At 52.6% G+C, this 27979-nt stretch overlaps 2 protein-coding genes and 1 long non-coding RNA gene across 6 annotated transcripts; 1 reads left to right on the top strand and 2 right to left on the bottom strand.

The window, feature by feature from the left end:
* Positions 1–7: 7 nt before the first annotated feature.
* Positions 8–15456, bottom strand: LOC143667055 (uncharacterized). Its single transcript, XR_013167832.1, has 3 exons — positions 15364–15456; positions 1432–1581; positions 8–368 (listed from the first exon to the last, which is right to left on the bottom strand). It is a non-coding gene; the product is annotated as an uncharacterized LOC143667055 (long non-coding RNA).
* Positions 3868–4965, bottom strand: POP7 (POP7 ribonuclease P/MRP subunit). The gene is made up of 2 exons (XM_077140189.1): positions 4765–4965; positions 3868–4512 (listed from the first exon to the last, which is right to left on the bottom strand). Exon 2 carries the CDS (start codon positions 4496–4498, stop codon positions 4076–4078), a length of 423 nt encoding a protein of 140 aa, XP_076996304.1. The 5' UTR covers positions 4499–4512; positions 4765–4965; the 3' UTR covers positions 3868–4075.
* Positions 15076–27381, top strand: GIGYF1 (GRB10 interacting GYF protein 1). Of its 4 annotated transcripts, XM_077140808.1 has the most exons (29): positions 15076–15091; positions 18342–18414; positions 18955–19176; positions 19838–19988; positions 20085–20145; positions 20296–20408; positions 20503–20632; positions 20757–20852; positions 21013–21124; positions 21251–21359; positions 21698–21738; positions 21947–22117; positions 22317–22570; positions 22684–22792; positions 23298–23435; positions 23624–23724; positions 23914–24085; positions 24229–24395; positions 24538–24638; positions 24726–24830; positions 24956–25056; positions 25278–25360; positions 25458–25601; positions 25688–25915; positions 26192–26379; positions 26481–26641; positions 26730–26899; positions 26976–27105; positions 27205–27381. In XM_077140808.1, the coding sequence occupies exons 6-29, from the start codon at positions 20374–20376 to the stop codon at positions 27255–27257; spliced, it is 3099 nt and encodes a 1032-aa protein (XP_076996923.1). In that variant the 5' UTR covers positions 15076–15091; positions 18342–18414; positions 18955–19176; positions 19838–19988; positions 20085–20145; positions 20296–20373; the 3' UTR covers positions 27258–27381. The 4 variants fall into 4 exon arrangements, with proteins under 4 accessions (XP_076996923.1, XP_076996924.1, XP_076996925.1 ...); XM_077140809.1 differs by lacking the exon at positions 15076–15091 and having other exon boundaries at positions 15878–18414; positions 19838–19975; XM_077140810.1 differs by lacking the exon at positions 15076–15091 and having other exon boundaries at positions 15878–18414; positions 26195–26379.
* The last annotated feature ends 598 nt before the right edge of the window (positions 27382–27979 follow it).

Genomic DNA, 27979 nt, shown 5'->3' with positions numbered 1-27979 from the left:
TGGAAAACCGAAGAAAAGGCCTCTGTGGAGGTCAATTTGGGGAAACTAAGGCAAAGGTTGCTTTCTTGGTCACAACGGAGCCGTGCAAGAGGTAGAACCAGGCATGCAGGCGTCCACTCTCAGCCCTGCGACCCCGCAGCTGGAGGGGTTATTCGGTGAACAACTGCTCTGGGGATGGTGCCGACAATAGGAATTGCCTCCCAGGGCTGTCATGAGATTATGTCATGGCTGGCACAGGGTAATCAATGATGCTAGCTCTTCTTACTTTTACTCCCTGCTTCCTTACTCCTTCTCCGTGTCCTTTCCTTGGAGACCTAGAGACCAAAGCTCCAGTGTACTCAGCATCCTCCTCCACTCCCTCTTGAGACCTGCGGACAAATTCATGGCACCTTATCTCTGATATTGTAACTGCCCTCACCAAGCAACTCACTGAAAAAGGTCCTCAAAACGGTGGGGTGTGGACAGAGGTTTCTACAGGCGTGCATAGTGACCACACTTCCGTACTGACCACACTTTGGAGAAACCTGCCCCTGAATGCAGTTGAGTGAAATGGCGTCACCATGGGGGCAGGGAGAGCGGTGAGAGGTACTGTACCTATCAGTACAGTCTCAAACTTTTCATTCAAAGCCCAGGGCCATCCAGCGTTTCTAAGCTCTCCCGCCCACAGGGGTCACCTCCTAGGGAGACCTAGGGGAGCTCCAAATGCCTTGTACTGAACGAGACCTTTGAGCTCAGCCTAGACAAGGCCTGAAGTATTGTATCCGTGGTTCCTCCTCTCTTGAATCCCCCAAACACTTGCTTCCTTGGAGGGCTCAGACACCCCCCTAGAAACACAGTTACCTCAACCTCGGGCTTCAGAACCCCTTCTCCTTGGTTGGACCACATGCTGGCATCTCTAGCTCACAAGTAAACCCGAATATTCCTAAGCCCCTTCCCACGTCACCCATCCTATTTTGGAAGACAGAGCTGGTAAATCGACCAGAGTAGCTTTCCTGTCCAAATAAAACGAACATGATAAAATCTTAATGTAAACAAAACATTATTGACAATGCAAATGGGAGGAATTTTTTTTTCTCCCTGGTAAGGCTCTGGAGGTGTGTTGCTGTGAATAAGGAAGTTTTGTCTTGTTCCCATGGGCTTGGTGACTTTGAGGATTCTGCATGAGTTCCACAGGGCGGGCCTGTCAGTGCTTACCACCCTCCCTAACTGGAGGAACGTAGGCCAAAACCAACTCAACAGATGCTTATAGCAGCCTCAGACATATTCTTAAACATCCCCATTTAGCAAATGTTTCCCCCAAATTGTTAATGGTTTCACTGAGAATTGACAAATCTCAATGATTGTTTGACCTCATAAGCATCCCCTGATCTGTGTATAAGTGAGTCCTTCTGCTCACGTCTTAATTCATGAACCAGCAAATAATTTTAGTACCTTCAAGAAAGTATGTTTCTCTCGCAGCAAGCAAGATTCATAGCCTCTCATTAGTCACGATTGCCAAGAGACACAAACAATCCAAATGTCCATCGACGGATGAGTGGCTAAACAAGCTGGGGTATATAGACACGATGGAATATTACACAGCTGTAAGACAGAATAAAGTCATGAAACATGTGACAACGTGGATGAACCTTGAGGACATTAGGCTGAATGACATTAGCCAGAAACAAAAGGACAAAGTATTTGTCTTTTTAAATCTCTCTGTCCTATTTCCTACTGTAAATCTCTTGAGGACAGGACCAGGTTCTAAATCTGCTCAGCAAGTGCTTATGCATGACAAGCGAATGTCTACTCCCTCCTGCAAGAGAAGCATGTGGATTTGTATTTGGACTCTGCGGTCTGTGACTGCAGTAAGAGGTCTCCCACACTCATCGTGGGCTCTCAAACTGTTAAGTAAAAAGAAGGAAGGGAGCTGCATTTGAACCCCAGCCCCACTCCCATTCCCTGTTCCTCTTGTCCCAGCTTTGATGGAAGCCACATCAGGGAGCCAAGAGAAGGGAAAACAAAGGCCGAGTGGGCCTCCTTCCAGAGGAAAGTAGGTGCCCCAGGCCCGCCCACCACACATGGACTCAGGAACTGCAGGGGCCTTTCCCATGCTACTCCGTGCCAACATGCACTACCAAGTGAGCCCCTAGAGCCCATCTTCCTTCAGAGGCAGCATCTATGGGCTATTTGTGCCGAACTGCACAGAGGGAAGCCCCACTGGTTAGCAGCGAGAGAACATGGAGGAGAAACAACAAACAGGCTGGGAGTGGGAGCTGCCAAAACAAACCGAACGCACAAGGGACGCCGGCCATCACCTCGGCTGGGCCCACGCCAGGAGCACAGAGACGAAAACACATACGTGCAGGGAGACACACAGTTCCACACGGCGCCCTGCCGATTGATTCCCCACTCTGCTACTGTGGGGCTCCAGGACAAGGAACCCCTCCGGTCCAAAACTTGATGAGGGGTGCAAGTAGCCTGCTAAATAAATTTCAGTCTTACGCCTGAATCTCCCCAGTGCATCCTGCTTTTTTAACCATCCTCAGTGCATCTCCAGGCCCAGGGCACACCCTGACTATTCATGAATCCCCACCTTTATATATGCTAAGCCCTCTGCCAGATATGCCTTTTTTTCTCTTCTCTGCCTAACAAACTCCTAATCACCCATCAATACCCAGGTCAAAGGTGAAGTCATTTTGGACCCCACCAGGGCTTCTCACAGTTTAGGCCACTTCTCACTCCTTCACAATTAGATGGTGAGTTTCTTGCAGGCAGAGGCTGTATCATGCCCATCTTCATCTCCCTGGAGTCCAACCCAGGTCTTGCTTGCAACAGGCATCAGCACATGTTTAGTCGTATGTGTGCAGCAGTCTGCTTGCCTGAGTTGGTGGCAGTCACTGACCCAGTACAACTCATCGACAGGAACACACGAGTCTACCAGAGGAAGGTAAAACTTGGGGGTCTGATGTTCAGAGCTCCAAACCAAACTACCTACCAGTGATTTAGAGTAAAATACTATTACTGACCTTTAGATCCGAAGCTTTCTGTGACCTCAGCCAATATGACCACTACATGTGTGTATATAAATATATGCACACACACATAGCTGAAAAAGCTTCAATAAAATTACCACATAGGTTGCAACTTTTTCCTTTTTATTTGTTTTTAAAAGGCTGTGACCACAGTAAATTGATTCGCAGGCCCACAAACAGGTCACTAGCTGCTTTGATAAACATTGCTTTCGATGACCCTGGTTTGATAAACATGAAAAAACCAGACCGTCCCACAAATATCCAAACAAGAACATATTTATCACCTGCATGTCTAGGGATTACTCAGGGGGAGACTCCCTTCCCCACCACAGTGGCCCAGCCAGGAGGGCCTGACCCTTCCCAGCCCCCAGCTGCTCAGGAGCAGCCCTGGTGGCCCAGCTAAGCGAATGAAGGAGTTAGGGTTATTCGTCAGTTCATTTAGTTCCCAGTTCAGTTCATTTAGTTCCCAGTTCACCTCTCACCGAGCCTGAGACAAAGAAGGCCCTTAGGGTGTTATATGTGCTTCCTTCATCCTCAAGCCCTCCCATTTTTGGTGTCACCAGAGGAGCAGTGGGAGGCTTCCCAAGCATACAACTGTCACTGTTGCATTTTATGGGGCAAGAGTGGATGCTTATCTGCCCAGCCTTCCTCTAAGAATGAGAAATTTTAAAGCAAACGCTGGGACTGTCAACCTCTGCAGTGCCCTAGACCATTTAAGGTTACCCAGACCCTAGGATGATCTACACTGTCTGTGAAGGCAGAAAACATTCAGGTACCCCCTCCTGTAGCTAAATACTTTGCGTCTCCTACCCTCCCTCCTCTCCAGGTATACACAGAGAAGAGACACTGGCAGTGAGGTGGCAGGACACTAACAAGTTAGCACTTTTTATTGCAAAGGGCAATGGTTCCAGACCACACACAGACTCCGGAAAACCCACTGCTGGGATCCAACAAGAAGCAACACCCTCCTCCTCATTTTGGAGTCCTCTGGGGTGAGAGGGGCCAGGCGTTTTCCTTACACGGCTCTGGCAGAGGTCCACGACAGTCCAGCCTCATTTCAATTACTTGGGTGTGACCCTGAAGACACGGATATGGATGGCAGAGTTGTTGCGGATGCGGGTCAGCGGCTCGCGTGCATCAGTCTCTGGTTCCAGCTCGTCGACGAGCTCCACGGTGGAGGTGTTGGCAGCCACCTGCAGGGCCCCGAAGCTGCCCGCCTGCAGCTGCAGCGCAATGTTGATGGCGCGGTTGATGGCCAGGCCCAGGCCGTGAATGTAGATCTCCGTGCAAGCGTTCTGCCCCCGCGCCCCTCCGTCTAGCAGCTTCTGGCAGCGGGCCAGCTGGGCCTTGAAGTCGGTCTTCATGTTGACGTAGATGTCATTGGGCCTCCGGGGCAGGCGGTGGGGAAGCCGCTTCCGAAGGGTGTACTCCACCGGGTCCAGTTCAACTTCGACCGTCCCGCGGGGCACTCGGTTTTCTGCCATGCTGGGGGCCCCGGCTTGGGAAAGAGGTGGGGTCAGAGAAGGGTCAGAAGAACTTCACATCCTTGCCCACCCCATTTCCAAAGGATGCACCTGGGAGGGGGCGCATACGACGTTCCTCCTTCCAGCCTCTCACCGCTCCCCTCACTCCCTCAAGCTCCCGCGTGCCCCTCCCCGCTAGTTCTTCCTCGTCGCATCTCCCCCAAATGCATGTTCCCCCAACCTCAGGCCCCTCCCACGCGCCCCCGCCCCGGCTCTTCCGCGCCTACTCTCTCCGTTCCACAGGGCCCTCCACGCGCCCCAGACAGGCCTCGGAAGGGCTGCGCCGGCCGGCCCAAGAGGAGGGCTTTGTCCGCCACCCCCAGACTCGAAAACAAGAAGAGAAAAAAAGGGGCGCGCCACAGATACGTCAGATCGCAGGCGGCTCGCCGGCGCCGAGCTCCCGCAAAGGCTGCAGAAATGCGCAGGCGCGCCCCCACCGCCACGCCCCACTGCGGCCAGGACCGCGCGATCCACGAATCGCCTTCCCCGCTCGGTCTTCCCCGCCCCTTTCCTCAGCGACCGCGTGACCCCGCGAGGGGTTTGAGTAACGCGATGCTTCCGGCGGTGAGGGGACCTACCACGTGGGCGCCCCGGAGGCGGGGCGAAGAGAGAGGAGGAGCATACCAAGTCCCTGCAGGGGAGGAGCTAGCTCCTCCCAGCTCCGGCGAGTCCATGTTCCCGGCCCCCGCAGGGATCCTTACTCGGGGGAGGAGGAGAGGCCCTTCGAGTGGCGCGGAGGGTGGGGGGTCTTCCCAAGGATAGCAGGGAGGGGTTGAGGGTGAATGCAGGAGAACGACATCCCAAAAGGGCCTGAAGGCAAGTTGGGGCTCCCGCGTCCATCGCCGTCCGTCCGGCTAGCAAGGCGTGGGCAGAGTGGGCAGAACGGACCTCCCGCCCCAGGTGGCCCCGTAGTCCAAAGACGGAGGGAGGAATTGAGGGCCCAGGTCGGTCTGCACCTCGGCGAGGACAGCGCCCCGGGACCCGTCCCTCCCTCCTTACGGGCCCAACCCATGAGCAGTAAGTCCAGCCTTCGCTCTGATGTAGCACTCGCGCTTGGGGTACCAGGTCTGCTCCCCCAGGGCACGGTGACCCACCCACACCCCTCAGCCCCAGCCCGCCAGCTCTTCCCCGGCTGCTTGGAACCCGAGAGTAGAAACGCGCGCCCCCTGGCGGGCAGGGTGGGGTGGCTACCCGCGCAGGGTTCCGGGGACCCCAAGACCACTGGGGAGGAGTTTCCCACCCGGGGAGGGAGGAGGGGGATCTCTGCCTAGGGCTGTGTAGCTTCTGGAGCGTTCCCGGCAGACAGAGCACGGATAAAGCGTTAGACCTGCATTGGAGACCTTGAACTTGCCGCTTGAATTTCTCCATTACCCAAAAGGGTGATAACTCCTAAAACTAGATTGTACTGGAAACTGTCAATCTGAAAACCGTAGGCCTACACACGGGAGTTGGCATATTTATGCCCCTTGGGCCTCTTTCTGGTTGCCTGGGGTTGAAAAGAAGAGATCGGTTTTCTAAGAACTTTTCTCTGAGCCCGATTTCAATCCTGTAGTTCTCCTTTGCCTCAGATTCTTTGTTTAACCCCAAGCTTGGGGTTTATGCCATAGAGGGCAGGGAGGAAAGGCTGGCTCCAGAGCTTACATTCCTAACTCAGAAGTGTTATCTGATCTAGGTTTTGGCAGATAAATAGGAATTCTTCAGGGAACCTAGAACTAAAAGTGCATTCTAGAAATGCTGAACAGTATTAAAAACAGAAGGAAGCATAATTTAAACTTCTGCCTCAAGAAACTAGAAGGAAATAATTAAAATAAGAGCAAAATAAACAAAATTGAAAACAAAAACAATAAGGAAAATCAATTAAACCAGAAGCTAGTTCACCGAAAAGATCAATAAGATTGATAAAATCTAGCAAGACTGACAAAGAAAGAAAGCAAGAGAAAGACACAATTATGATGACCAGAAATAAAAAAACTAATGGCACTAATGAGAGGGCACTCATACTCAGTATGAGTGAATACTGCCTACTAAGGGAAGACCACAAACAATGCTACGCACGTGAATTTGACAACTTAGATGAAATGTACTAATTCCTAGAAAACCTCAGACTAGCAAAACTCACCCAAGATGAAAGAGATAATCTAAATAGTCCTATACTAGTAAAACAATTAAATACCTAGTTAAAAGCCTTAGAAAATAAATATCTAGGCTCAGTTGGCTTCACTGATGAATTTTACCAAACATTTAAAGAAGATTCTACAAAATTTCATCCTGAAAATGGAAGAAGAAACACTTTATAACTCATTTAAGAGGCCAGTTTCACCATTAATACCAAAAACTGACAAAAACTATACAAAAGAAGAAAACCGTAGACTGGTAATGCTCCAATAATACATAATAAGGATTATATACCATGACCAAGTTGGGCCCGGGAATGCAAGACTGGTTCAGCAGAAGAAAAACAAATTAACGTTATCAATCATATTAATAGGCTAACAAAGAAAACCACATGATCTTATCAATTGATGGAGTAAAGGCATTTAATGGAATTCAACATCCATTCATGATTTAAAAAACAAACAAAACAAAAAAGAAACGTCTCAGAAAACAAGAAATATGATCAATAACATATACAAAATTCTACCGTTAACATGATATTTAAGGTGAAAGCCAAGTTTTTCTGTTAAAATCAGGAACAAAGTAAGGATGTCTTCTCTTACTACTCTTATCGGGAGTCCTGGCCAGTTTAATAAAGCAAGAAAAGGATACAGCTTGGAAAGGAAGAAGTAAAACTGACTCTACTTGAAGATGGCTTGACAGTATTCAAAAATATCCCAAGGAATCTACCCCAAAATCCTAGAACTTATAAGTGCATTTAGCAAGTCTGTAGGGAAGTAAAGCAACATACAAAATTGTATTTCCATATGTAAGCAGTGAATAATTGGAAAATGAAATAAAAAATAAAAAAATAATTTAAAAAAGCATTTACAAGAAATACTCCAAGAAAAAAAGAAAAAAAAAAAACGAAAAGAAACACCCCCCTATGCTTTAGTGTCTAACAAAAGGCAGGCTCCAGAATTTACATTCCTATGTACCTCAGAAGTGATATCTGATCTAGGTTTTGGCAGATAAATAGGAGTTCTTCAGGGACCTAGAAATGAAAGTGCATTCTAGAAACGCTAAACAGTATTAAAAACATAGAATGAGCATAATTTAAACTTCCACCTTCAAGAAACTAGTAGAAAATAATAAAGGAAATAATTAAAAGAAGAGCAAAATAAAATTGAAAACAAAAATAATAGGGTATGCATCTAACAAAATATGCACGAGGTCTGTATGCTGAAAACTCCAAAATGCTGATGAAAGAAATGAAAAAAAGATCTAAGTAAATGTTCATGTATCGGAAGATCTGAGATAATAAAGATATCGACTCCCTACATTGGTCTTTAAATTTAATGCAGTTGCTTTAGAAACCAGAAAGAATTTTTGTAGCTTTAGACAATATTTATCATCTAAATTTATCATCATTATGACTTCATTCATTCTTTACAAATAAGTATACTGTTGCAATTTGAACATAAAATTTTAGCCTATAAGTAAATTTTATTTATGATAGATCAAATAAAACCTTATTTTACTATTTAATATAGAACTTGGGCCTCCATTTTCAGTGGATTAATTTAAATCAGCCCCTTTAGGACACCAAATCAAATAATAAGGGGCACATGTACACGTGTGTGTACACAGGTATGGATATTCTCCTTATTATCTGATTTCCTGAACAATAGTTTTCTCTCTGCAAATTAGATTTCATTTGCCTTCAAGACAGGGAGTATATCTTAAACTTCTCAAGAGTTTGCCACGATATCTGTAGGGTAAGAAAGATATAAATAACAAACAGTTTAACAAAAAAATTTATATGGAAAGGCAAAGGAAGAAGAGCAGCTAAAACAATTTTGAAGAAGCAGTATCCAGTTATTGGAATCACACTACCCCCAAAAAAATAAAAATAAAAATAAAAAAATAATTAAAAAAAAAAAGGAATCACACTACCTGAGGTTAAGACTAACTATATAAATACAGTAATCAAGACATTGTGGTATTGGCAGAGAGTTAGACACAAAAATCAGTGGAACTGAATATAGAACCCAGAAAGAGATGGTCACAAGTACCACCAATTGATTTTCTTTAATGTTTTTTATTGTAAAATATAACGTATATATAAAGCAAAGAGAGAAAAATCAGTAATTCTCAAAGCACACGTCAACAAGTACTTACAGAACAGATCCCAAAGTCTCACATGAGCTACCATTCCACCATCTCAGATTTTTCCTTCTAGCTGCTCCAAAACACAAGAGGCTGGAAAGAATTTTTTCTTTAAATTTTATTAATTAAAAAAAAATTACAAGAAACAAACATTCCCAACACATACACTCAGCAATTCACAGTATCATCACATAGTTGCATATTCATCATCATGATCATTTCCCAGAACATTAGCATCAATTCAGAAAAAGAAATAAAAAGACAACAGAAAAATATAACAAACAGAAAAAAAAAAAGTTTTACAGGCCATACCCCTTACTGATCCCTTTCATTGATCACTAGCATTTCAAACTAAATCTATTTTAACATTTTCCCCCTATTATTTATTTTTATTCCATATGTTCCTCTAATCTGTTGAAAAGGTAGATAAAAGGAGTATCAGACACAAGATTTTCACAATCACACAGTCACACTGTGAAAGCTATATCATTATACAATCATCATCAAGAAACATGGCTACTGGAACACAGCTCTACATTTTCAGGCAGTGCTGGAAAGAATATTGATAAAATGATTCAGCAGTCATGCTCATTTTTTTAATCCTATCTTCTCTGGTATGTTTCCTCCGTTTCTTCTGATTCCTCTCCGAGTCTATAGGGATCTTTAGGCAATGCTTATTTTGACTTTTTCATGTTGAGAAGGGGTGTCGATGTTAAAGCATAGGGGGATGTCATCAATCCATAATCCTGGAGAGGCTGGTCCCTCAGGGCTTCAGGATTTATCTGACCCAGGAACACTCCACAGTCAACTGATTCTTGACAAAGGTACAAAAGCAATTCAATGGAGGAAGGAAAGGTTTTTTTCCAACAAAAGGTCCTGAAATCACTGGACATCCATTGGCGAAGAACTGGGCCTCGACCCTCTATGAAAATTAACACAGAAGGGACGGTAGATCTAAATATAGAAGGTAAAACTACAGAATTTTAGAAGAAAACATAGGAAAAAATCTTCATGACCTGAGATCAGGCAAAGAGATTCTTAGACATAATACCAAAAGCACATCCTAAAGGAAAAATTTGGTAAGTTGGACTCCATCAAAATTAAGAAGGTTTGCTCTGTGAAAGATCACATTAATAAGATAAAAAGACAAGCCACAGGCTGGGAGAAAATATTTGCAAATCACATATCCAACAAAAGACTTGAATCCAGAATATCTAAAGAACTCTCTCAACTTGAGTAAGAAAACAACCAATCCAGGTAGAAAATGGACAAAAATCCTCAACAGACACTTCAGCAGAGAGGGTAAAAGGATGTCAAATAAACCCATGAAAAGATGGTCAACATCATTAACCATTAAGAGAAATACAATTTAAACCATAATGAAATACCAATACACACCCATTAGAATGGCTAAGAGAAAATATTGACATTCCCAGGTGCTGAGAAGAATGGAGAAAAACTGGATCCTTCATACACTGCTTGTGGAAATGTAAAAAAAAACGGTAGTCACTCTGGAAAATATGGTTTGACAGTTTTTTATAAAATAAAATATACATTTACCATATGACTCCAAAGTAGTTCACCTGGGCATTCAAAATCCTGTACACAAGTGTTCACAGCAGCTTTATTTGTAATGGCCCAAATCTGGAATCAATCCTGTCCTTCCATGGGGGATTGGATACACAACTGTGATAAGCCATACCATGGAACACTACCCAGCAATAAAAAAGAACTAGTGATATGCAACTAAGATGGACCTCGAGGAGCCGTATGAGTGAAGGCAATCTCAGAAGGTTACAAACTGGGTGATTCCTTCCATGTAACATTCTCAAAATGGCAAAATTAGAGAACTGGAGAACATATTAGTGGTTGCCAGGGGCTAAGGTTGTATAGGGTGACTACAAAGAGGCACTGAGAGGGGTTTCTTTTGTTGCAATTAACTGTTGTACAGCTTGACTGTGATGGTGTGTACATGAATCTATACATGAGAGAAAATCACATACAACTACACACACACATACACACACGAATGCTTGCACATGAAAAGTGGTGAAATCCAAATAATGGTTTAGTTAATAGTATTATACCAATGCCCATGTCCTGTTTTACTAATGTCCTATGGTTAAGAGGTTACCATTGGGAAGGGATGGAGGGGAAAGGGTACCAGACCTCTCTACCTCTCTCTAGTATTTTTGCAATTTATCATGCATCTATAATCATCATCAAAAAAAAAAAAAAAAGAATGGATGCTGACTAACAGTAACCTTCTCCCCAAAATCTACACGTGCAGCTGCCTTCCAGATGTGCCTACTTGAATTCATTTCTTTAGGTATTCCTTTCATTCACTCAGTATCCATTTCTGGGGTCGCTACATTATATCAGACATTGTGCTGGGGCTCAGACTATAGCAAATCCCAGCAGAGTCCTGCCTCAGTAAGGAACCCTTCTCAGTGCTAACCTTCACCCGGCATCCTTCTAAATGCTTTCCAGGTAGAATTCATTTTGTTCTAAGTGGTCCTATTACCCCCGCTTTACAGGAGGAGAGAAGGTCAGGGGGGAATGGGATGGGGGATCGTACTGCACCTTGAGGTCAGTTAAGGTTTCTGGCTTTAACCTGAATGCAAGGGAAAGCATCATAAGGTTTGGAGCAGAGGAGAGAGCCTGGAGCCCCTTAGGTTTCCTAAAGGTCCCTCTGGCTGCTGTTTTGAGAATGAACTGCAGGGGGCAAAGGTGGCTCAAGGAGCCCTATCAGGCTGTTTGAAGAGCAGTTATATTACACAATCCTATGGTTAGCAGCCCGTGGGTTCGTGTGGGAGACCAGATGAGCCAGAGGGTGTGACCTGTGCATGCAGGGGACATGTACAGGATGCCGTGGACACCCCTACACACAAAAGGGGGGTCTGCAGCAAACACAGGCGGGGCATCCAAGGTTTCCCAAAGGAAGCTCACAGGAAACTGTCTCCCCCCAAACCCACCAGAGTGCCCATCTGCTGACCGCCCGCAGTGGTGCCCGTCTCGTGGGCAGCCCGCCCTGTCCCAGTGGGAAGGTGTGGAAGGACACGGCCCTGGGACACTCCTCTGTCCTGGGCCGGGGAGAAGGGAAGGAACCAGCGAGGCAAGAAGGGCTTTCCCTGAGCTAGCGAGGTGGGAGGTAAGGCAAGTGGAGCCAGGTGGGGCGGTGAGTGGCCACTGTCACCGGCTCCTGCTGTGTCATTGAAGAGGAGGACTAGATTTAGCAACATAGAGGTCACTGGTCACTCGACAAGCAGTTTGGGGTGGAGTGTTGGGGTGAATACCAGGCTGAAGGGGACAGAGAGGCGAGGGAAATGGAAACTGCAAGTGTAGGCTGTTAGAGGGGCCTCAGAGATAGGCTGGTATTTGGAGGGGACAGTGCAGTCAATGGGAGAAATTAGCATCTCCCATTTTGTCAGTGGGAGAAATAGCAGCATGTTGATGAAAGTGATCCAGTAGAGAGAGAAACTTCTAGGCACCCAGTCTTACGAACCCCACGTCTGACATCTGCAGCACATTTTACCATTTGCACTGCGCTGTCCGGGGGCCATTCTCTCACTCTGCCCTTGCTTTGACCCCTTGAAGTGGGGAGTGTCGAAATATGAAGAAAACACACCGTTTCAGGTTATTAAGCTGTCTGCAGCACTTTTACGGCAACCTCTGTAGGAGGGGTAAATACAGTAAATACAGAGGGACTGTTTCAAATAGTGGAAATAGCACTGCAACTTCCATAATGTAGGTCGACCAAAGAACTTGGCTCATGGCAGGAAGTAATTGTGAATGCAATAAATTAATTTTAAGGTCCATTATGTCTAAAATAATTAACAATAAGCCCAGTTTATGAACTCTCACCACATTACTCAGGGCGTGTGTCTTTGCCTGATAGCTAAAGCAGATTTTACTCACTATGACATCCAGGTAAACAGAAAAGCTGCAAGTTGAGGTGGTGAAGCCAGGCTCTGTAATAAACCAATCTGACAACAATAGCGCCTTTATCTCTCTCCACCTTACCACAGGGGACTCTACCATTGAGAAAAAAGGGCAACCTTGGTTTCCCCCAGACATCCCTTTCAGCTCAATTAATCATCCAGCCAAATCTCTTTGTTTAGTTCAAACCCTCGCAAATTTAAAACAGTACAGACCAAGACATTTTACTGCAGCATAGCGCCTGAATAAATGAAAGTATTTTAGATCTAAATGGCTTCTTCATCATCCTTTTCCTTAATTCTGTCTGGCAGATTCACAATCCTGATTTCCTAGCTTCTCTCAAAGAGGGGGCTTACACGACTCAGTTTCCACAATGTCATAGGCAGCAGCGTGCCCGCTCTGTACTGTCAGGGGAGACAAAAGGACTCACCAGGAGACATGGAGGATCCTAAGGGATCACTGTGGTCTTCTTACCTGGAAAGCCCAGAGTGCCCTCCTTGACATGCTACATCTACAACGAGTGCTACTCTCAGATCAAAACAGACTTTTTGATCTGTGTTGATCAGACTGGCGCCTGAGGCGTAGGAGCTAGTCGGTAGCCGGGTCAATCGGAACTCCAGGTCCCCAACTGAGGTTTCACTTCACGTCTCATCCAACTCCCAATCTAAGTCTTCTCTGGTCAGCACAGCGTGTTGCTATTCACAAACCTATGTCCACTTTTCCTAAATCTGTACTTCCCTCCAGATCCACTCATGCCACCAGCATCCGAGTGCTTCCACCTCCATTTCCCCACCATATCCTGCAATCTCACATTTCCTTACAAACTGTTAAAACACACTTAAGAGCTCACTCGTTCAGCCTCCGGAACACAGCTCCAATACAGAAAGGTAAACAATCAACCACTACCACCGCCACCAAAAGCTGCTGAGTTAGAAAAAACAGCTGTCGTGGGGTTATCTTCCAGGAGAGTTCTCACCCAAGCTTGGATTCTGTTGCTACATTTTCATACAGTGTTAATTCTTGAATATTGTGTGTTTCCTGGTCATGTTGAACCAGGAATTTCTACTAGCTGACATTTGTGGGGTGCCTGCCCTGGGCCACCCACAAGTTTAAAGCCACAGTCAGTAAGGGATGGAAGCAGCACAGGCTCTTACTTTCTCAGCCACTGCATTTTCCAGCCTGGGAGCAAGCAAGAATCCTGACCACAAGAAGCCCAACAGGACCGGGGTGGGCGGGGAGTCAACGCTAAAGCTCCAAATGCACAAAACCCTTGAGGGTACGTGGTGCGGGAATAAAGGGCCTTCCACGCGGCTCTGCTAGGGCACCATACACTAGGGCTCAACTTTCCAGTCGTGAACTTACCTGGGAGCAGTGAGGAACACTGCATATGGCTTTGGTAACAGCTGCTTTAGGAAGCAGGGAAGCAGAGTGTTACATTCTGGAATGACTTCGAAAGGGAATGGGGGAACACGCAACTTTGCCAACCTAAAAGTTTCAGCGACTCAGAAACAAAGGAGGCTTCAGTCTAATGTCTCACATCCGCAGGGTGATTTACTTCTTTTCAAAGTCTTTCATATTCACCTGCTTTGGTTCTCACCGCCATGAGAGAAGGAGGTGGGGGCAGGGAACGGGGAGAAGAGCATTGAAGACCCTTCTAAAGAAGAGAAACTGAGGCTCGAAAGCATCACCTCATGCGCCTGCAGTGTAGAGGCTAATGGGCGACTGGGGCAATCTGAACTCTAGGTCTCCCAGGCCGGGGCCGCCTGGAACAGTTCCTAAATCCCAGGTCCTGCGCTTATCCCATACAGCCCCGGACGTATAAGGAACGCTTCCCGCTTTTACTTCGCCTCCTTCAATCCAGGAGGGCTTCCCGAAGGAAGCCGCCCGGCCAGGAGAAGCCCAAGATGCCACTAGAGCCACGACCTCCGTCCCGCCCGCCGCGCGTCACGTGCCGGGGGCCAGCGCGGGGAGCGCAGGACTAACCCCGGGGACATCCCCCCCGCCCCCGCCCCGCGTCACGTGACGAGCCGGGCTCCCCGGTCACGTGCCCAGGGTTCCGGGGGCGGCAGGCGTCGGTGCCGCGCCCCGCGGGGTTCGCGGGGAGCGCCCGGGGGCCGTGAGGGGCCCGCGGCGCGGAGGGAGCCGGCGGCGGCGGAGGGGGCGGCCCCGCGTCCCCGCGTCCGCGTCACGTGGTGCGAGGCGGGCAGCCATCTTGCTACAAACACAAACAGAGAGGAGCGGCCACCGCGGGAGCGCAGCGCCCCCTCCCCCGCCGCCGCCGCCGCCGCCGCCCCCGGCCCGCCGCCCCCTCCCCGGGACCCGAGCCTCGCGCCGCCCGCCCGCCCGCCCGCGGTAAGCGCCCGGCAGTTCCGCGGACCCCGGCCCGCAGCCGGGCCTGCGGCCGGCCCGCCCCCGACACCGAGACGGCCGCGCCGAGCGGCGAGAGCCCGAGGCAGAGCGCGGGCCGCCGGCGCGGACCCTCCCCGGTCTCCTCCCCGAGGCGCCGCCGCCCGGTGCGTCCGCCCTCCCGGGCCCTCCCCGCCGCCCCGAGAGCGGCCCGAGCCCGCGGCCAGGGCCCCATGGCGGGGGGGAGGCGCCCGCCCGCCGCCCCCCGGCCCGCGCACCTGGCGCCCCCTCCCTGAAGGGCACGTTGTCCTCCGGGGCCGGCCCGCCTCCGACCCACCCCCGCGCTCCTAACGGTCGCCCCTTCGGGCCCATCCCCAGCCCTGCTCTGGGGGCCGCAGCTTCTCCCCCCACCACCCCCGCGCGCCGAGGGCGCTGCGACCCCAGTGTCCGAGTCCCGAGACGGTCCCCCCAACCCGCCCTCTCCGGGGCTCTCGGCGGACTTGGCTGGGGCTGGCGGGTCGTTCAGTCCAAGCATTCCGTGACTTGGGCCAAGCTGGAGGCCTCTCCCGTTAGCCAGAGCACCTCGGCTGCCTCTCCCCCTAAATTTCCTGTCGGCGAGCGGCGTTAATGCTTGGTCATTGGGGTCGCCCCCTCTCCCTGTTGGCTGGGCTGAGCAGGGGCGGCCGGGGCTTTGATTCCACCAAGCCAGGCTCCGTCGTCCACCCTCCCAAACTGTGCAACCTCCCCGCCCCCCTCCCCCCCATTACAGCAGCTCCTAGCCACAGCCCCTTAGGCTTGGCCTTTTTTTCTTTCTTTCTTTCTTTTTATTTAACGCCAAGGATCTTCAAGGAGCTTTTCCTCTCTTTCGCCTTTTACCCAGTCGTTGTTAGAAATTCCATGCCAGCTTGCAGGGATGTCCCATCGTAGATTCTGAAGAAATACCTGTGGCTGCTTCTTGCCTCCACCCACCCCAGTCTGGCTCCCCTCTGACTTCTCAAAGTGCTGCTTTCCCAAAGCTCATCTGCATCGGCTGCGGGCCCTCTGGGAGCTCTTTCCACTTAACCTGTCCTCCCCTCCCTACCCCATACTGCTCACCTTTACCACTGAAACACCATCAGCACCAGTAGGCCAGTCAGTCCCCATGGGCCCCACACAACGTGGCAGTTTTGGTCTCTGGCTGTTTCCCATCTCTCCCGTTCCCCTTGCAGGCCCAGGCCTCCTCCCCTCCAGCCTGGCTCCAGTTTTATTTCCTCGCTGTCAGTCCTGGTCCCCTGTTGCCATCATGTAATTGGGCAGGACCTTGTGTCCCAGCACTGCTTGGGAACCGCAGCCCTGAGCATCCCACGTCATGATATGGTTGCATGAGTCTTGTCCTGGGATTTCTCCACGAGCATTTCCAGGCAGCGGATGCATTTGCGTCCTTTGTGATTTCATGGGTGCAGGACCCCAGATTGGCCTCATTTTGATGTCTGTCATTAAAGTTCGGGGTTAAGAATATAGCCCTATTTTAGAGATTTTAAAGGAGAGAGGAGGCTGTAGGAAGGCTTACAGATATCTAACAAAACAAAAATGGCTTAAAACTCACGAAGTATGGCCTTGAGCTTGGGATGGTTTGTGTTGATGTGTGATCCTTTTCTCCAGGCTGGCATAGCGTTTTTGAGGGAAGTCGGGGTACCCTGTTAGGGCTGCTTCAACTCCCCTTCCTTGTTTCCCCCAGCTGGAGCCCAAGAGTAGCCAAGTGGGCAGGAGGGCTTAGATGAGATAAGGAATGCAAGGGTGTTGAAAACTTACACAGCATGTAAATGCCAAGTGGCATTGTCATGATGGTTGAGCCTGTAGAGTTGGGGCCAGCTGGGAAGAGCACAGGTTTATATTCCCTTAAGCCTCCGAGTTCAGGCCCTGTCATGCTTGGAGAATCTTTTCATCCTGAGAAAGGGCTAAGGCCCCTCTGGCAGACCTGGGATCGGGGAAATTGGGGACTACTGCTGATGGTGGTACCCTCTGTGCCAAGGGACATTGCCCTGGATTAGGGCTAATTTTAGGGGTGTGGCATGAGGAAGTAATGTTCGTTACTTAGTGTCTGCTGGCACTGCCTGTCTCTGCATCTTTTCCTTCTCCCATGAGTTCTGAACCCCCAAAACAGCCTCTCTTCCTGTTCCCCCACACCTGGTGTGAATGCAGAGGACCAGTGTGTACCTCTCTCCAGTCTCCAGCAGGGGGCAGCCTTTTAGCAGCAGTAAGCCAGGTGCTGGGGAAGTGAAGGTAGACTGAGGCCCAAGAAAGAGAAGGTGGGGAGGCATCATGGAGAGGAGATAGGCTGAGGGGGCGATGGGTTAGCTGGAGGAGGCCTGTGAGAAGGAGCCCTTTTAATCAGGTAGCCAGGAAAATTGAAGGTGAGAAAGTTGTGTTCCGCTCGTAGGCCTGGAAGTGGAAGGCAAGGATATTGCGTTCAGCCCTTAGTCCGTGCCTCCAGCTCTTTCGTGCGCAGGGAAGGGTCCAAATGCTTGCCTCTGAGAGTTTGTGATACAAAAGCTTGGGACACGTTATTTGTTTGCTTGTTTTGGTCGATTCTCTCAAGGATTTTTCTCCTGGCAGGATTTCTGGATTTGGATTTCTCTCACAAGACAGTGTAGTTAGGGAATGGTTTCTTTGCTGTTTAGAGGGGAGAATGAGCCAGAGTCAGTTTGCTTTCTCATCTTCCATCCTTCCCAAGCACAGAGTAGGCTTTCCCTGTGCTCGTAGCATGGAGGTGATTTCTCAGCAGTGGTACACTCAGTCATTCCACAGTGGTTGCCAGGGCCCACCTGGCTGTTGTTTTAGCAGCATCCCTGGCCTCTGCCCATGAGATGCCAGTAGCAATCCCTCAGTTGTGACAGCCAAAAATGTCTCCAGACATTGCCACATGTACCTTGGAGAGCAGAGTCACTCCCAGTTGTGAACCACTGGCTCCGAGGTAGCATGTGGAAAAGAAGTACTAGGGTGTGGAGGGGTGGACCCTGGGAGATGGCATGCATGCTCCTTTGCGTGGGTCCGTTTGGGTGAAGAAGGGAGCCAGCAGTCCCCCAGCTTCTGGGACTAAACCTTTCTCTGGCTGGGCAACGGGTCTTAGACTTTTCCTCCTAGCTTCTCTCTAAGAAGGTGGGATCACTTTGGCTTTTTGCTATTCGGTGGTTCCCTCTCTTCTCCTGTCTCTGCAGCTTCCTGTCTTCTCATCTTTGTGTGAGCCGCTTTTCCTCTGTTTGCTCCTTCCACCCAGGACAGAACCGTGAAGGCAAGAAGCAGAAAACACGAAGGAGAGCTGCCTTTGCCAGTCCCTGGAAGGTGGGAGGGTGAGTTTTTCCCTTTTCCTCTTCTCCCCTCTCCTTACCACCAGGACTGGTTTCTGTCCCTCTAGAGACAAGGACTCTTCTGGAGTGAGGTGGCTAGTGAGGAGTCTGGAGGCTCCTGAGGTGTGTTTGAAGCCCTGCAGGGTATTTTCTTGTCATGGTGTACAGGTGTTCCCAGGTGTCTCAAGGGTTGTAATGGAGAGAAGGAGTTAACCTTACTCTGCCGTTCCGAGAAGACCACCTTTAATTTAGCAAAAGGAACACCTTTTTGACAGACCTGTCTCCTGTGACGGCCTTGAGCGGTGCTGAATGTTTTGCCACCAGAAGTGTCCAGCAGCAGCTGTTGCAGAAGAGATGCCATGCTGTGATGGGTGTGGAGGAGGGTGGCCGAGCGCAGACTCTCTCTAAAAGCTGCGTTTCACCTGAGACACTATGACTCTGCGAGTGGCTCCCTGTTTGTCATTCTGTTTTGCTTCATCTTTGTGCCTGCCAACTGCAGCTGAGAGCTGCTTGTGGAAATCTTTCTTCTTCCTTCCTTCCCAGGACTGTGGCACCTGGATGCTGATGGGCACCTAGAGGGGCTCTGGGCCAGCCTCCCTGCCAGCCAGCAACAGAGCCCTGGTGCAGCTCCTGGGACGTCACTCTCCCCCCTGCTTGGGCAGTGCCGGGGATGCGCCCCCTCCCGAGAGGCTCCTTGGTTTTTCCTTAGAGGAACAGAGCATTGGCACCTCTCCCCTGTCAGCCTCCGACTGTTTCTGCTTCATGGTGAGGGGACCTTTGTCCCACTTACAGCATAAGTATGTCGTTCTCTCTCCATCTTTTCTGTGCTTACATCACCTTTTCTGGATGTGGGGTTGGGGGTCCAGGTATTTATTCCTGATTGGCCCACCAGTCCCGTGATGTGTGCACAGACCTTCCCGCCTCGGTGTGTGCCCGTCTGGGACCCCAGAATAGTCTCCCTGTTCTCTGTATCCTGGGTTTCTTCTCACACCAAGTTCCTGGATTCTGGCCTCCTAGCAGCCAACCCCCATTTTTTCTTGAGAGACGTAGTTTTGCTTCCAGGTTTATATCTAATCCTTCTTTCTGTAGTTAACCTTTTCTCTCTTTCGGATATCTTAGTCTCCAGTGGTCTTTTGTCTATACGTATTGTGACCACCCCTGTAGTGGACAGTGTACCCCCCTTTTGTTAGCCTTTCATCGAGAATGCCAGTGACCTGGAGACCAGGCCTGGCGGGTTTCCTGCCGTACCTCCAACACCTAGTTCCTCACCCATCTGTTGTGGGCGCTTACTGTGGGTGAATGAATGAAAATTGCTCACGAGTCTGATGTGTGGGGAGAGATGAAGAAGGACAGGGGCTGAGAACTCTGCACCTATGTCCATCTGACCCATTCATCTTACCCCATCTCCCCCTTGCCTCTCGGGAAGGATCTTTTCCAGATCTGAAGGTCCCTCCCCAGGCATTCCTAAGGCCAGCCCAGTATCCAGTACCTTGGGGACCGCACTTCACTCCAGCCTCGGCCTCTGCCTGGAGAGAGTCCGGCTCCACACCCCTCCTTCCCAGGGGTAAGGCTGCCAGGTAAGTGAGCCAGAGGGAAAGGCTGCTCAGTACCTGCACAGAAGTCCCGGCAGGGGTGGAGGGGCTTCAGCATCCCTGTTTTCTCCTCTCTTCCAGGTCTTTCTCCCTTTTGGCTCACCTTTGACTCATGGTGTGAGTGGCCACGTGGCTGGCTTAGGTGAGTCCCTTTAGAGCCCATGATCCTCCTCGCTAGCCTGAGGCTCGGTCCTGTCCTAGCCAGGTGTCAGAGTCACACCAGCTCCCAGTCCTCTGGAGGTTCTCCACGCCTGCCGTTCTCTAAGCCCTCTTGTCCCCCGTGCCTCCACAGGTACTCGGAGAGTGAACGCAAGGTCTTCTCTCTTCTGTTCCTTCCCTCCAACCTCAAGGAAACATACCCAGCTACACGATGGCAGCAGAGACTCTCAACTTTGGGCCTGAGTGGTGGGTCAGGTGTGCTTTGGGTGGCGTGGAGAAGCCAGGGAGAAAAGAGGGCTTTGTGACTCTGTCTGTCTTCCCCCTTCCACACCTCTCCTAGGCTGAGGGCCCTTTCCAGCGGGGGGAGTGTGGCCTCCCCACCCCCGTCCCCTGCCATGCCCAAATACAAATTGGCCGACTATCGCTATGGGCGAGAGGAGATGCTGGCCCTCTACGTCAAGGAGAACAAGGTTGGGGGTGCAGGGGGTGGGTGGGTAGGTGTGGGCAGTCTGTGGCCCCATTGCCTGTTGGGCCTTAGTCAGTGGAGAGGGCCTGGGAATGTGGGGCACCTCAGCTCTCCTGCCCCGACCCCAGGTCCCAGAGGAGCTGCAGGACAAGGAGTTCGCTGCTGTGTTACAAGAGGAGCCCTTGCAGCCCCTGGCCCTAGAGCCTGTGACTGAAGAGGAGCAGGTGGGGCTGGGCCAGGGGCCGAGGGAGCAGGCTCCTGGGAAGGGTGGGATGTTGAGGGTGGGGCGACGGGGCCACTGAGTTGGGAAGGCTGTGGTTCTGGGCAGGGGTGGGAGTGCCCGGGTGCTTGGGTCCTCACTCCCACCCCTGGCTCCCTCCTCAGAGGAACTTCTCCCTGTCAGTGAACAGTGCAGCTGTGCTGAGGTTGATGGGAAAAGGGGCTGGCCCCCCCCTCGGTGGCACCTCCCGTGGCAGGGGCAGCACACGGAGCCGAGGTAGAAGGGAATTAGTACGTGTTCAGGGACATGGGCAGAGGTGGGGCCCGGGGTACTTAGGGTGCAGAGGGGATTGTCTGGTAGGTTTCCCACTACCCAGTTTGCGCTGTACATTCGCTCCTCCAGGCCGCGGCCGTGGTGACAGTTGCTTTTACCAAAGAAGCATTGAAGAAGGCGATGGGGCCTTTGGACGAAACCCCCGGGAGATCCAACGTAGCCAGAGTTGGGACGACAGGTGCAGAGGGAAGGGGGTGGTCTGGGGGCAGAGTGGAGAGGTGCTCCAGGGCTCAGGCTTGGGTCTTTTTCATCAGAGGGTAGCAGTGAACCAGATAATTCCTTGTCTTCCAACCCCTGCCCCTTACCCTTCCAAGTCTCTCAGCACCCATTGGTGCCTGTGACCTCCTGTTCTAGGTGCCTCCTTGGGCTCTCTTCCCACACCGTGCCTTTCCCAAGTCTCCTGTCCCCTCCCTCCTTTCACCTTTCTTGGGGCAGAATGGGCACGGTGTGCAGAGATCCCACAGGTTGGGGAGAGGGGAGCTGTGCTACTTTGACCAATACCTTTCCCTCCTGCAGAGGCGAGAGGCGGTTTGAAAAGTCGGCAAGGAGGGATGGAGGTATGAAGGAGTGGGAGTGTGGGGGTGGGGTCCGGAGCCTCAAGGTCATTGGGCAGTTGGGGAGGATTAAAATGGAAGATATGTATGGGGCGAGGGGAGCCGCGGGCTTGGAGCTGGACTCTTTATTTCCTGCAAGGTTGATAGGAAGAGTCTTGCAGGTGCTGGGGCCCCCAGTCTCCTAACAGTGTGTTCCTTCCCCACCCCCAAGCCCGATCTGGGTTCGAGGAGGGCGGGGCTGGACCGAGGAAGGAGCACGCGCGCTCGGACAGCGAGAACTGGCGTTCTCTACGAGAGGAGCAAGAGGAAGAGGAGGAGGGCAGCTGGCGACTTGGGGCTGGACCCCGAAGAGACGGCGATCGCTGGCGCTCAGCCAGCCCTGGTGAGAGGGGGGCAAGAACTGTCTCACGAGGGTGGGCTCCCGTGACCACAAGGAGGGAGCAGAAACAGAAAGCTTTCTGGGTGGGTGGGATTGCGGTCCTGGAAGTGGCAGTTGCTCCAGGCGTATCCTGGTGGGCAGCCGGAGGGTGGAGACCGGCTAGACTAGGGCACCGACGCGCTTCTCCTCCTTCCCTGCCTAGACGGCGGCCCCCGCTCTGCCGGCTGGCGCGATCATGGGGATCGGCGTCGCAAGTTTGACTTTGATCTGCGAGGGGATCGAGGAGGGTGTGGTGAAGAGGAGGGGCGGGGCGGGGGGGCCAGCTCTCACCTCCGGAGGTGCCGCGGGCCCGATGGCTTTGATGACGACAAAGATGGGCTCCCAGAGTGGTGCCTGGATGATGAGGACGAAGAAATGGGCACCTTCGATGCCTCTGGGGCCTTCTTGCCTCTCAAGGTATCTGTGAGGAGGCCGGGGGAGGGTTTTACTAGAGGCTGGTGGGAACCTGGTTGGGCCCCTCACCCCCACCCCGTTGTTCTCTGCCCCTTCACTTCCCCAACTCCACGCAGAAGGGCCCGAAGGAGCCGATTCCCGAGGAGCAGGAGCTGGAGTTCCAGGGTCTGGAGGAGGAGGAGGAGGAGCCTACGGAAGGCCTGGAGGAGGACGGGCCTGAGGCGGGTGAGCCTGCCGGGGAGGGGCCCTAGCGGCCCGGAGCTGGGCCACGCAGGCAGGGACCCCTGGCAGGGGCAGTGCCGGCTGTCCAGATGCCCCTGGGATAAGGCTGTTCAGAAAGGAGACAGGAAAGCAGATGCCGACAGACGTGGGAGAGGAATCCAGAAACAGCAGAGCTGTGTCTTAAAGGCGGTGTGTTGGATAAAAGCCAAGTGTGATCAAAACAACCTTTGAAAACCTCTTAAAGAACCTGTAGAGCACAGGACTAAATCCAGGGTGTGAAATACACAATCCTGTGGAGTGGCGTGGGTGCGTGAGTGCGCATGCACAGTGAAGGTGGCATGTCAGACTCCCTGAGTGTCAGTCCAAGTGACCAAGGTGAAACAGGCATCCGATGGGCCCGGTGCCCAGAGGCCCGACTTATGGCCGCAGAGGAAGGGCTCATGCAGGTTGGCTTTAAGGTCTTCCAGCTCTTTGGTTTTGAGTTGTGGGGGTTCCTTTTCTCTTGCAGGTGGGAAGGAACTGACCCCATTGCCTCTTCCAGAGGAAAAACCCAGCTCCCCATCCCCACTGCCTGCCTTGGGCCCCCTCTGGGGAACCAGTGGGGAAGGTGATGAGGTTGTGGACAAAGACCTCCCAGCAGCCGAAGGTAGACAGAGGCAGAGGGGAGTTCTTCCTATGTAGGTGGGGCCCTTGGGAGGGGGAGGAGGGTGTTGGTATTGACTGGGCTAGATTAGAGCCCATTTTTCTGCAGTGTGGGTGGATGGGGGACTGTCCTGGTTCTTTCTGTGGACCATACACACCCCTGTCCCACCTTTCTTTCTTTCCTCCTTCCAGGAGACGACATGAGGGGAATCCAGCTGAGTCCTGGTGTGGGCTCACCCCCCTGCCCACTTGGAGATCTGGAAGATGATGAAGGCTTGAAGCACCTGCAGCAGGTGTGGGGGGGCGGGGGGGTGCCTGAGAGAGCCCTGAGGATCCTCCCTGCAGGGAGGCCAGCGTTTGTCTGCCCTTGGCCCAGATTCCAGGCTTTTCCCACTACCCTCTTGTCCCCAACCCCAATCCCAGCCCATCTTGATGTGCTGTGGTTGGCTGCCTAATCCTCACTTCCCTTCCTGGGCTCCCAGGAGGCAGAGAAGCTGGTGGCCTCCCTGCAGGACAGCTCCCTGGAGGAGGAGCAGTTCACAGCCGCCATGCAGGCCCAAGGCCTGCGCCACTCTGCAGCCGCTACCGCCCTCCCGCTCAGCCATGGCGCGGCCCGCAAGTGGTTTTACAAGGACCCGCAGGGGGAGATCCAAGGTACCCACAGGGGGAGATCCAGGGTGCCTGCAGAGTACAGGGAGGCGTGAAGGAGGGAGTGCAGGGAGGCCGTTCTCATTCAGGGCATCTGAGGTTTGCCTTCTGCTCCCAGTGCTCATTCTCCTCCTTGGTTCCTTGGCCAGGCCCCTTCACAACACAAGAGATGGCAGAGTGGTTCCAGGCTGGCTATTTCTCAATGTCACTGCTTGTGAAGCGGGGCTGTGATGAGGGCTTCCAGCCGCTAGGGGAAGTGATCAAGATGTGGGGTCGTGTGCCCTTTGCCCCAGGACCCTCACCACCACCCCTCCTGGTGAGCATGAAGCAGGGATCTTGGGAGCATGGGGTGGGGCTGGAATGAGGAAGGGGTGGTGCACTGCAGGACACCTGGAGGGCTCCACCTGCTCCACCCTTCTTGCCGTTTGCACTAAGAATGTTCTCACCCCTTCTCCCAGGGAAACATGGATCAGGAACGGCTGAAGAAGCAACAGGAGCTGGCAGCAGCCGCCTTGTACCAACAGCTGCAGCACCAGCAGTTTCTTCAGCTGGTCAGCAGGTAAGGGCTGGAAGGGCTTCTAAGTAGCCAGGGTATTGGATGTATGTGGGCCCTGTGCCACCCCCATGCCCTGCTGTGTGTCTGCAGCCGCCAGCTCCCACAGTGTGCGCTCCGGGAAAAGGCAACTCTGGGAGGCCCGCCGCCACAACTCACGGCATTCCTGCAGCAGCTCCAGGCTCTCAAAGCCCCCAGGTCCGTGGTCCACCCTCCCCTTAGGCATCTGAGTGGCTGCACACCAGCCCTTGGGGTAGGTAAGTGGAGGCAGGCAGACTAGAAATGGGCCACAGGGGCCCTGAGATCAGTGCTTTGCCTTTCAGAGGTGGGGACCAGAACCTGCTCCCAACAATAAACCGTTCCTTGTCAGTGCCGGATTCGGGCTCCCTCTGGGACGTACATACCTCAGCCTCGTCACAGTCAGGTGTGTGACCGCCAGATCTCCAGCCTTCCCCAGTTCCCTCCCCTGGCCAGCCTGATAGGAGAGGCCCTTGTCCCATCTCTGCCATGTGTCCTTCTCCCCAGGCAGTCTGTTCCTTTCCCTGGCATTGCCCCATCTATCTTTGTGGCTAAGGAGCCAGACCACTGAACAGGGCAGTGGGGCCAGGCCTGAGCTCCCCTTTGAAGGTGCTTTGCTGCCTGCAGGTGGTGAGGCCAGTCTTTGGGACATACCAGTTAACTCTTCAACTCAGGGTCCAATTCTAGAACAACTCCAGCTGCAGCATAAAGTGAGTAGGCATCCTAGAACTGGATGTTAAGGGTTGGACTTGATCACAAGTCCAGAGAACCCCAGGACTCATCTCTGATCTTTTTTGGTGGCATCAGTTCCAAGAGCGCAGAGAAGTGGAGCTCAGGGCGAAGCGGGAGGAGGAGGAGCGGAAGCGCCGGGAAGAGAAGCGCCGGCAGCAGCAGCAGCAAGAGGAGCAGAAGCGGCGGCAGGAAGAGGAGGAGTTGTTCCGGCGCAAGCAGGTTGGTGCCTGGCTGAGCCCCTTGGACTGCCTGGGTCTGAGGTTAGGGCTAGCTCGGCTGCCCTCACCGTGGCTCTCCTTGCTTAGGTGCGGCAGCAGGAACTCCTGTTGAAGCTGCTGCAGCAGCAGCAGGCAGTAGCCACCGTCCCCGTGCCCCCTGCGCCCAGCTCGCCGCCCCCGCTCTGGGCTGGCCTGGCCAAGCAAGGACTGTCTATGAAGGCACTGCTCGAGCTGCAGCTGGAGGGTGAGCGACAGCTGCACAAGCAGCCCCTGCCTCGGGAGCCATCGCGGGCCCAGGCCCCCAACCACCGTGTGGTGAGCAGGCTGGGGCCTTCCCTGGGTGGGTGACTGGAATTTTCGGGGCCCTCAGGAACCCCTTCTAATCACCTTCCAGAGTGACAATGGGGAGGGGGATCACTAAGGACAGACTTCTTCAACCCCAGCCCTGGGTCCTTACCTGCCTCTGAATGCCCCCCCCCCCCCTTTTGCATGGTCCTCACCTTGCCCACCTTTTGCCACCCAAGCAAACGTCCCTGCCTAGCTTTCTCAGACACCTTTCTTGGGGCTGCCCTGACTGCCTGCCATCTGTAGCAGCTCGGGGGCCTGGGCACCGCCCCGCTGTCCCAGTGGGTGTCTGAGGCTGGGCCGCTGTGGGGCGGGCCCGACAAGAGTGGGGGCAGCAGCAGTGGCCTGGGGCTCTGGGAGGACACCCTCAAGAGTGGCGGGAGCCTGGCCCGCAGCCTTGGCCTGAAGAACAGCCGGAGCAGCCCCTCGCTGAGGTGGGTGCTGGGGCCCTAAGGGTCCCCAGGGGAGTTAGGGACGGAAGGGTATGGAGTACCTGAGCCGATCTGTTGCTTTTCCTTCGCCCTGGTCCCCTTAGTGACTCCTACAGCCACCTCTCAGGGCGGCCTGTGCGCAAGAAGACAGAGGAGGAAGAGAAGCTGCTGAAGCTGCTCCAGGGCATCCCCAGGCCCCAGGATGGCTTCACCCAGTGGTGTGAGCAGATGTTACACACACTGAGCACCACAGGCAGCCTGGACGGTACAGGCGGGCTGGGCCCTAGGGTCAGGGTGGAGCCAGGGGACCAGGCCTGGGTGGTAGGCCCTGACAGACCCTTTCTGCCCCCTAGTGCCCATGGCCGTAGCGATCCTCAAAGAGGTAGAGTCCCCCTACGATGTCCATGACTATATCCGTTCCTGCCTGGGGGACACGCTGGAAGCCAAAGAATTTGCCAAACAATTCCTGGAGCGGAGGGCCAAGCAGAAAGCCAGCCAGCAGCGGCAGCAGCAGCAGCAGCAAGTGAGTGTTCAGAGCCTTGGCCCATGGGGGTGAGGGTACCAGGCTGCTCTCCTGACTCCCCGCCCCCTGCCTGCAGGAGGCCTGGCTGAACAGCGCCTCCCTGCAGTCAGCCTTTCAGACCAACCACAGCAACCCACTCGGCCCTGGGGAGGGCAGCAAGGCCAAGAGGCGGGCCCTGATGCTCCACTCGGATCCCAGCATCCTGGGTAAGGCTGGGCAGGGCAGGCGGAGGAGGCGCCTTTGCCAGACAGGGCACGCGGAGCCTGGGGGATGGAGCTCACACCTGCCTTCTCCCCTGGCTTCAGGGTATTCCCTGCATGGGTCTTCTGGAGAGATCGAGAGCGTGGATGACTACTGAGCAGCCCATTCCACCCGGCCCCCTGGTCTCCAGGCCAGGGCCAGCGGTAGCAGCTTGGACCCTTGGGTCCCCAGCCTGCAGGCTCCCCACAAGGAGCATAGGAGGAGGCAAGGGACAAGGGTCCCCAGCACTTGTTACAAACCACACGATGCACCTTAACTCACCCACCACGAGGCACTTTACAGATTGGGGGGAAGGGGTTTTTTGTTTGTTTGTTTTTCTTTTTTATTTTAAACAACATTGAAGACAACGTTAGAGACAAAAAAATATGTTTAAAAACCTAGACTCTAAACACCCCTTTGCCCTCTGCCCTCTGGGGTAGTGGGGGGAGACAATGAAAGGTCCACAGAGGTTCTTTTTTTTTTTTTTTTTTTTTTTTAAGAAAAAAGAAAAATAATGAAAAAAAAAGGGTTAGGAGACTGAAAGAAAAAAACCACACTGTTTCTTTGGGGCAGTGCGGACCCAGGCCCCATGGACCTGTCCTGCCTGGCCCCCAAGGCTGCACTTACCCTTCCTGCCCCTGCGAGGTGGGCCATCGGGGTAACTGGAAGCTGGGGCGCCGGCAGTTTGCACAGCGAGGCCCCTCGGAGCCCCGCATGCCGGACCCGCTGTGAACGGCACCCTCGTTGCTGTGACTGTGGCAGGAGCGACCAGGGCGGGGCCCAGGAACCCTTCAGCTTTGCTGCTGTGGGGAATGTCGCACAAGTTGGATAAGCCGCCTC

This window comes from Tamandua tetradactyla, chromosome 23 (assembly GCF_023851605.1).
Source record: "Tamandua tetradactyla isolate mTamTet1 chromosome 23, mTamTet1.pri, whole genome shotgun sequence".
Taxonomy (NCBI): domain Eukaryota; kingdom Metazoa; phylum Chordata; class Mammalia; order Pilosa; family Myrmecophagidae; genus Tamandua; species Tamandua tetradactyla.
Note: the sequence above shows the minus strand (reverse complement) of the source record. Positions and strands in the feature narration are given on the sequence as shown.

Coding starts and splice junctions, on each gene's coding strand:
- GIGYF1 (XM_077140808.1), top strand. CDS start 20,374: ATGGCAGCAGAGACTCTCAACTTTGGGCCTGAGTG. Junction 21,739..21,946: donor GTCGGCAAGGAGGGATGGAG/GTATGAAGGAGT, acceptor CCCACCCCCAAG/CCCGATCTGGGTTCGAGGAG. Junction 25,602..25,687: donor AGTTGTTCCGGCGCAAGCAG/GTTGGTGCCTGG, acceptor CTCCTTGCTTAG/GTGCGGCAGCAGGAACTCCT.
- POP7 (XM_077140189.1), bottom strand. CDS start 4,498: ATGGCAGAAAACCGAGTGCCCCGCGGGACGGTCGAAGTTGAACTGGAC.